General features: G+C 18.0%; 5 protein-coding genes across 5 annotated transcripts in view; 2 read left to right on the top strand and 3 right to left on the bottom strand.

Annotated features, from left to right (window-relative positions):
* The window catches only part of PRSY57_1109200 (actin-like protein, putative), a gene marked incomplete at both ends in the record, with an annotated part of 1,978 nt that extends 1,763 nt beyond the window's left edge, over window positions 1-215 (top strand). The window contains one exon of the mRNA XM_012908057.1: window positions 195-215. Coding sequence (XP_012763511.1) covers window positions 195-215 — 21 coding nt within the window. The remainder of the gene's footprint in view (window positions 1-194) is intronic.
* Window positions 216-324: 109 nt separating this feature from the next.
* On the bottom strand, window positions 325-1,636 carry PRSY57_1109300 (hypothetical protein; the record flags this gene model as incomplete). The annotated part of the gene is made up of 7 exons (XM_012908058.2): window positions 325-369; window positions 538-663; window positions 785-844; window positions 940-1,018; window positions 1,116-1,250; window positions 1,382-1,480; window positions 1,575-1,636. 7 exons carry the CDS (start codon window positions 1,634-1,636, stop codon window positions 325-327), a joined length of 606 nt encoding a protein of 201 aa, XP_012763512.2.
* A 432-nt stretch (window positions 1,637-2,068) lies between these two features.
* Window positions 2,069-3,793, bottom strand: PRSY57_1109400 (ES2 protein, putative; the record flags this gene model as incomplete). Its single annotated transcript, XM_012908059.2, has 1 exon — window positions 2,069-3,793. One exon carries the CDS (start codon window positions 3,791-3,793, stop codon window positions 2,069-2,071), a length of 1,725 nt encoding a protein of 574 aa, XP_012763513.2.
* Window positions 3,794-4,944: 1,151 nt separating this feature from the next.
* Window positions 4,945-6,576, top strand: PRSY57_1109500 (tRNA m5C-methyltransferase, putative; the record flags this gene model as incomplete). The annotated part of the gene is made up of 1 exon (XM_012908060.2): window positions 4,945-6,576. One exon carries the CDS (start codon window positions 4,945-4,947, stop codon window positions 6,574-6,576), a length of 1,632 nt encoding a protein of 543 aa, XP_012763514.2.
* Window positions 6,577-7,163: 587 nt separating this feature from the next.
* PRSY57_1109600 (replication factor C subunit 5, putative) lies at window positions 7,164-8,213 on the bottom strand (the record flags this gene model as incomplete). Its single annotated transcript, XM_012908061.2, has 1 exon — window positions 7,164-8,213. The coding sequence occupies one exon, from the start codon at window positions 8,211-8,213 to the stop codon at window positions 7,164-7,166; it is 1,050 nt and encodes a 349-aa protein (XP_012763515.1).
* Between the last annotated feature and the right edge of the window lie 1,514 nt (window positions 8,214-9,727).

Here is a 9,727-nt window from a genome sequence, read left to right on the forward strand (position 1 = left end):
AAAAAAAAAAAAAAAAAAAAAAAAAAAAAAAAAAAAAAAAAAAAAAAAAAAAAAAAAAAAAAAAATTGATATAAGTGTGCATTAGTCTAATTTCTTTTTTATCGGCATATTGTGTAATATGTTCTTAAGTTTAATGTATTTTTCTTAACTATGCAATGATAATTATATTATATTATATATTTTATTATTTATAGGCATCTCTAAAACTTACTTAAACATGTTAGAGTTCAGCATGGGTTTTATATATTCCTTCATTTTATTTATATATTTTTCTTTTCTTTTTTTTGGTGTTTCTCCTTTATTATATTCCATCAAAATTACTTTTTATTTTTTATGGTAATTTTTATCTTTCCTTTTTATGTTTTTTTGCTAAAATATAAAATATAAAATATATATATATATATATATATTATGATAATATAGTCATTTTTTTTTTTTTTTTTTTTTTTTTTTTTTTTTTTTTTTTTTTTTTTTTTTTTTCTTTTTTTTATCATTGATTTAATTTCTTTATTTCATTATTTGTAAACATTTTCTAACTTGTTCTTTTATAATATTTTCAATTTTTAAATTATAAACTCCTTTTTGTGTTTTTGTAGAAACCAAATGATGCAAATTTTTTGCAACTTGATGTATTTTTTTGTCTCTCATGGTGTTATCATATTGCTTATAAATAAGGACAATAATATGGATATTATAATATAAATGTATATATATATATATATATATATATATGTGAGTATTAAAAAAAAATAAATATTTTAATCTGTTTTGTAATTTTTCTAACCAATTGTTTTTTTTTTCTCTCTTCAAGTCCAAGCATCATATTATTTCTTTGTTCCTTAACCTGAGGTAAAAAAATAAAGAAAAAAAAATATCATACATATATATATATATATATATATATATATATATACATTTTCGCTTTTTTCAATTTCTCACATAATTATCCATTTCATGTATTTGCATTTTCCTCTTAAAATAATCATGTATATATTTCCTTGAGTAGTATCCTCGAAAACTTTATATATTAAAAAAAAAAAAAAAAAAAAAAAAAAACCCAAATTATTAAATATATATTTCTATATATATTATATGTTCAAGATTTATCATTTTACATCTTTTGTATTTTCGTAGCGTTGTCAGACAAATACAAAATAGCTTGCTCCTCTGATTTTGCTTTCTTCATTTTTTTTAATAAAAATTTACAGCTTAACATTTGTATTTGATTTTGCATATATTTTATGTAATATCTAAATAATGTTATAATTATATATATAATATATGATACACATGAATATATATATATATATATATATATATATATATATATATATTTATTTATTATATATGTCTTATTAATTCCCATGTTTTAAATTTTTACTTAAAAATTAAATATTTTTTTCTAACAACAAAACCTCTAAAGCATTTCTGTATTAATATAGCAGCCTGAATTTCTTTTTCTTTATTTTGTTTTGTTTCTCTATCTCAAAATAAATTAAATTAAAAAATAAATAAATAAATATATATATATATTTATATTTATTTATTTTATATATTCCTTTTATTTTTATTACTTCACAAGGGTTTTATATTCAACCGTGATATTATTATAATTGTATAAATTTTTAAGATTCATTGTAATTTTTTTTTATATATTAGGAATTTATATAATTAGGAGGTTCACACAATGTTAAGTTTTTAAAATAAGAAAAAAAAAAAAAAAAATACATACATATATATATTATATATATATATATATATATATATATATATGCATTTACATGATACAAAAAATTGCTACGTAAAAAATATGTACATATGAAATATTTTGCACATTTATACTAAAAATTAAAATATATATAAATATATATAAATCAGAAACGCACACATAAATATTTATATAACCTTATTTATCCATTTTGATAGTCATTTATTTTTTTATAACGTCTATATTAATTATATACATAGACATATTATAGAAAAAAAAAAAAAAAAAAAGAAAAAATTAGCAAGTATTTTATATTTCGAAATATTACCTTCTCATTAAAGTCATTATATTATTATGTATTTATTTTTTCTTTTTCGTAAGTATTTGTGATGCTAGTGATGATTTTCTAGCTAGCTCACTTAATCTTTTTTGACTATACCTTGAGAGAACAGAATTTTTGAATGATGATGATGAAATATGAGAAGTGAAATTTTTATTTATTAAAAAATTTATATTTTTTTTTTTTAAAATATCTTTATTATATTTAATGTTTTTCCTACTATTTTGTAGTTTTTGAGCAACTAATTCTCGATTATTAATTTTTTGTAAATTAAATTCTTTTTGTATAGATTCTGGATCATGACTATTGTCGTCAAGTTCATTATTGTAATTATAATTATAATCATTATTATAATCATTATTATTATGAATACTTTTATCATCATCATCTTTTTTACCATGTACCAATTTAGGTGTAGATATAATTTTGCCCCATGTTATTATGGGACTTTGATCAACACCTTTTCCTGCTTGTATTAAAGGTGTGTTTACATATTCATAGGTATCATTATTTTTTAATAAATTAAATTTTCCTTGCTCAATCATTTGTTCTTGTTTTCTATCTTTTTCTTTGTTTAATAATTTTTGTTCTCTAATATCATCAATACGATTAATTTGTCTTTTTATATCATTGTTGTATTCATTATTAAATCGTGTGTTATGATAATATATAGTGGGATTATCATTTTTCATCGACTCTACATTACTTATTTTATAGCTGGAAGAAAACATCATAGCATAATCTTGTTCATCAGCTTTATTTGTATTTATTATATTATGTGGTATACCTTTTTTTGTATATTCCTCTATCATATCCATTTTTAAATTATGTTTCTTTCTTTTATCAATAGAAAAAAAGTTTTTCTCAATACTTTTATTTTTCATATTTCTTAATAAATATTCAAATGATTTATTATCTTCAGATGTATATCTTTTTTGAAATTCACTTAAGCTTATATTTAAATTGATTTTATGTTCTTTTCCATTTGCTAATATCACTTTTTTATACTTTTTTTTTTTTTTTCTTTCTTTAATGTATTCTTGATCACTATGAGCATAATTCACTAAGCTATAATTTTCGTCTTCCTCAAAATATTTTAACAATTCCATATTATTTTTATTATTACTATTATTTCTTTTTATATTTTCTTTTTTGTTATATCCGCTGCTACTTTCACTTTGGATATCTACATATTCGTCATTATAATTGTTTCCATATGGATCTTTTTTTTTTTTTTTTTTTATATATTTAAAATGATCACTAGTATTATTGTCCATATTATTAGAAAAATGATAAGATTCAACATCGCTGTTAAATTTGTTTACATTTGAATCATTTATATTATTTTTTTTTAATAAATTACTTTTGTACATATCTTCTTTCAACCTTAAGTTTTCCATTTCAGGAAAAAACTTTTTTTCAATTAAGTATTCTAAGGTACTTAAATAATCTTCTTCTTGTAATACGACATGCTTATTATTCTTCTGCTCGTCAAAAAAGTAGTTGTAATCATATTCTACAATATCGTTATTTTCATATATAAGAATTTTTTCATTCTTTTTATTTTCTACAACACTTAATGATGTTTTATTATTCACATTTGCCAGTTCATATTTGTTATTCTTAACTCTTTTATTATTATTTCCTTTGTTCTTCTTATTTAGTGGATAATCCTCCTTATTCTTTTTCTCTGCATATCCAATATCTTCATCCCTCGAAATTTTTATGGATGAAGTGTCGCTCATCCTTCGAAACTAAAATTCATTTAAAATATTGATATTGATAAATTTTTTATATTTCTTAATATATAAATAAATATATATATATATGTATATATAACGATAAGACATAAACAAAATAAATATCTTAATGTTCTTTTTTTATATGGTAGGATATATATTTTTATTGGTACCTATAAATATATCAATTTAAAAATAAATAAAATATAACCACTATAATATAATAACATATTTATATACAAATATATTTTTATCATATATATTTCTTGGTTGTTTATTTAACAATTATATAATAAATATGTACATTAATTAAAAATATTTGCTATTCATAAATATAATATATATATATATATATATATATGTATATATTCCAAGTTCAATAATAACACTGTTATAATTTCTCAGTTATTATTTTTTTCTTTTAAAATGATTAAAGTATTATCAACATATGAAATAAATAAATAAATATATATATATATATATATATCTTTTTTTTTTATATAAAAAAAAAAAAAAAAAAAGAAATTCACATATTATTTAAAAAAAAATTATATAAATATATATTTATATTTATATTTATTCCATTATATTACTCCTTAAATTTTTTCTTTTAAATTGTCATAAAATATAATTATATATTTTAATAAAAAAAAAAAAATTAACATATATATGTATATATATATGTATATATATATATATATATATATATATATATATATATATATATATAATATAATATATGTCACCCGTTCCTTATATATTACATATATACATATATATAATAACATCATTTTATATATAAAAAAAGATTATGGTTTCTTATTTTTTTTAAATTTTTTATTTCTTTTATTTTTATTATTTTTTTATTTTTTTATTATTTTTATTTTTTTTTATTTTCTTTATTTTTTCTTTATTATATTTTATTGTCATTAAGGCTACAATTTTAGATATTTTTATATTATGTTAAAAAATTTATGTGAAAATTTTTTTTCACAAAATAGCTTATAAAAAAATACCAACCTTTTTTACAACTGTTTTGATATTATGATATTATGATATTTTGATATTTTAATATTTTGATAGTTTTATATATTTCTTTATTTTTTTAATTTATTATTTTTTTGTTTTTAAAAAAATGTTACAATTTGGTATAAAATATGAAATGCAGTGGTAGAGTAGGTTACCTTTTAAACTTAAAAAAAGAATATGGAGAACGTGCTGATATGCTACTAAAAAGGCTAAAGGAAGATAAAATGATACAAGGAGGATTTATAACCGATTTTATACAAACAGATTATATTAACATTACGAAAATATTATTATATATGATGAAAAATAATAAAGTGATAACATGTTTTGACGGTTTATATGTAGATAAAGAGTATCAAAAATATTTTGTTTTATATGAAGATGATATAATTAATATATATGAAATGAATAAGACAAATAATATAAAGGATGAAACTAGTAATAATATGAATAGTAATGTTGGATATAATTATATAACCAATGATGATAAAATTAAAAATAATGTACATAATGATATCACAAAAAATGATACGATAAATGTTTTAGATAATATTAATTATAATAATAACGAAAAAAATAGTTTTTATAATAACAATATTATTAATAATATACATGATAAAAATATATATTATAAAAAAATAAATATCCAACAATCTGAATTATTAAATATAAACGATATAATAAAATATGATGGATCTATTGAAAATGTGGAAAAAATCATTTATTATTTAAATCCGTGTTCAATATTGTGTGCTTATTTTCTTGATATTAAACAAAATGAACATGTTTTAGATATGTGTGCTTCTCCAGGAGGAAAGTCTTTATATATAGTCAATAAATTATTTGGTTATAATATATCACCTTTGAACAGAATAAAAAATCTAGAAATAATATATCCTGACACGGGAAATAATGATAAAGATAATATCATTAAGGAGGTTAATAATATCAATAATGACTATAATAACAATAATCATCATAATAATCGTAATATTTATAATAATCATGCCCATAATTATAATAATAATGCGAAAAATTTCGGTGTACAAATTGATTGTTGTATGGATGTAGTAAATTTTAACAAAATAAATAGAGATGGTTTTCTTGTTATTAATGAATACAACAAAGTAAGATATGAACGCTTAAAAAAAGTATTAGATAAATATATACCTAGCAATTTATTAAATAGATCTAGTAATATACATGTTACAAATTATAATGGTTTAAATATTAATTCATTTTTGAGATTTCCAAAATTTCACAAAATTTTATTAGATGTACCATGTTCTACTGATGAACATTTAATTAAACAAGGAACAATGGAATTAAATAAATGGTCTATTAATGTTATTAAAAATAATTCAGATATACAATTAGAATTACTTATTAATGCTTTTGCTCTACTACATACAGGTGGTGTTATTATCTATTCCACATGTGCTTTGTCATATCTTGAAAATGATTATGTTATTGAAAAATTTCTTAAAAAATATAAAAACAATATTCAAATTATAGATTTTATACACGAAGAGTATCAAAAGAAAATATCACAATATCTCTCAAATTATGTAAATAACAAAAGTAATCATAATCATAATATAGATAATCTTCATAAGAATCAATCATACCAATATATAAATCATTTTAAGGAAAATACTTTGTTTTTGAAGTTTTTTGAAAAAACCAGGTATGGATATATTTCCTTACCCGATCGATCACCCTTTGGTATATTGTATATATGTAAAATTAAAAAAATTTAAATATTTTATAATTACAAATTTGAAAATTCTTATTATATTTATAAATATAATTTGAAATACATAATAACGTCACTATATGATATTGTATAAATATATTATATATATATGTATATATTAATATGTTAATATATTTATTTATTTATTTATCTTTTTTTTTTCATGTATAATTATAATTTTTAGTAACACATATATGTATATGTTGTCTGGAGGAAAAATAAAAAAAAAATATAACAAAATAAATATTTATAAAATATATAAAATTAAAATATAATAGGTTAAAATACATTTATATTCATCATTTTTTAAGAATTAATAAATTGAATTATAAATATTCTATTCTTTATGCATTTATCACTAAGAAAAATTTTAATATAACTATGAATACACATAAATATGAATAAATAAATAAATAAATAAATAAATAAATAAATAAATATATATATATATATATATATATTTATATATTTGTGTACAATAAAAAAATAAGGAATATACAATATATTATATATATATATATATTTATATATAATTACCTTACCTTTTTTATATCTATCCCAATGTCATGCTTCATTTTTTTTTTTTTCTTCTTATTTTCCATGTAACTTATATTTCACTATAGCCGTATTTGCGTTTACAATAAAAGCTATGAGAGAGACACTCTTATCATATGAAGCTTCAGAAAGATAAGAAAAATGGGAACAAAGTTTCAGAAAATAATATTTAAGTTTAGCGTCGTAATTTCCCCTTAATAAATATTTGATTGTGGTTTCAAAAATAAAATTCACAGGTATTTGACAAGTTATAAGACTTTGTATTTTAGTTACACACTCTTTCATTTTAATTTGTGTAGGATTAATAAAAACAAAATCACATAATTCATTTATATAAGAAGCAGCTACTGATAAACTTTGATGAGGTTTAGATGAGTTAGCATATACTGACATTTCTAAAGCCATAATACATTTTCGTAAATTTCTTCCATGTGTATTTATTAATGTTTGAAAATATTCATATGTACTAAATGAAGGAGATACGTTTTCTTGTTTACAAATATTTTGTAAAACTGAATAAATTTCTTCTTCGCTTGGTAGTGGTACACGTATACAAATACATCTACTTTTTAAAGGTTCAATAATCTTAGATAAATGTTCTAAATGTAATATAACTCTTGCATTTCTTATATATGTTTCTAATGTTCTTCTTAAACCCGCTTGTGCCCCTTCACTTAAAAATTCAGCATCCTTAAATACAAATATACGATACATGGGTGTTTTCGAAAAAAAGGATGCACTCGATTTATAACTACATAATTCTTTTATAATACTTTGTACTATTATCTTATCTTTATTACCTAGTTCAAAACATTGTAATTCTAAATGATAATTACTTTGTACTACATTAATATTTATTTTATTTTCTGCATTCGTTATACATTCAGGTCTTCTAATAATCTTTTCATCTTTAAATATTTCCTTTATTAAACAATTAATGCGAGTACTTTTCCCTCCACCGGGGGCCCCATAAAATATTATATGAGGCAAATCCTTATGTCTACTTAATTTCCTTAACCTCTCTGTTATATCCTTATGAATTGTTAACTCATCAATGCCTTGCGGGCTATATTTTTCAAGCCACATCCTTACACACACTTTTTTTTTTTTTTTTTCTACACTGCACGAGAATAAATATAACAAAAAATAAAAAATTTTAAATGGTTGAAGCAATGAGAAAAATATATATATAAAATGTAATATATATATATATATAATTATATATTTAGCCTTTAATTAAAATATATACATACATACATACATACATACATATATATATTATATATATATATTTTATTCACACATAAGATTATAAAACATATTCAAAAAAAAATTAATATTCATCAGTTTCATTTAATTGTCAATTTTGAAAAATTCCTATTTTTTTCTTTTTTTCTTTTTTTTTTTTATATTTCAAAAATATTAGGAATAAAACTTTTTTTTTTATAACCCTAAAAGAATTTTTTTTTTTTATATTTAGTTCTAAATATTCATATTATTTGTTATGTCAACGAGTTTATAATATGAATCGGCATAAAAAATGCAGTTTATAAAAAAAGAATTAAAAAAAATATACCTTAAAGTTATGTAATACATAAAAAATATAATATACACATATATATATATATATATATATAATATGTACATTTTTTTTTTATATGCTCAAAAAAGAAAGAAAAAGAAATATAAGTTGCTTACATATTTATGTTATATACCCATTCAGAAGCATTATCTTTAATAAATCATCAAAAATATATTTATAGATATAATATATAAAGTTTTATATATAATAAGATAATACTCCCGATAGTTTTACATATATATAATATATATTAATATAATAATAGGGCAATTAAAAAAAAATATATATATATAATATATACATATTTTTTTTTGTAAGCTTTTCCTAATACGTATAATTCCAAAATGCAAAAAGCTTAAATAATTATATCTATATCTATATATATATATATATATATATATTTATTTATTTATTTTTATTTTTTTTTTGTAACTTATAAGATATAAAAAGAATTATATAAAATTTATCATATTGAACATTTAATGTGTCTCTATAAATTACATTATTGAATAATATATATGTCAAATATATATATTATATCTATATATAATAAACTATTAAAAATTTTTATCAAAAAGAATGTTAAGCTGTTCATTAAAAAAATTATATTCAAAAGATGTATACACACATGTGTATAATATAATTCTTATTTTAAAATATAATCATATATAAGAGCTAATTATATTTATAATCAAACAAATGAATTCCTAAATATTCATAAATAATAATATTAAAAAAAAAAAAATTATAATAATAAAACACCAAAAAAAAAAAAAATAATAGAATAAAATAATAATAATAAAATGATATATTCATGATACATGAATATTTATAAAAATATTATTAATATATTCATATTATGTATTTATTTATTTATTTATTAATTTTTTTTTTTTTTTTTTTTTTTTTTTTTTTTTTTTTTTTTTTAAATTTTTTTATAAATTTATACTTCTTTTTTTATTTTTTTTTTTTTTTCTTTTTTTTTTTTATCTTCTTTTCCTAAAATTATTATTTGCTT

This window comes from Plasmodium reichenowi, chromosome 11 (genome assembly GCF_001601855.1).
Source record: "Plasmodium reichenowi strain SY57 chromosome 11, whole genome shotgun sequence".
NCBI lineage: Eukaryota > Apicomplexa > Aconoidasida > Haemosporida > Plasmodiidae > Plasmodium > Plasmodium reichenowi.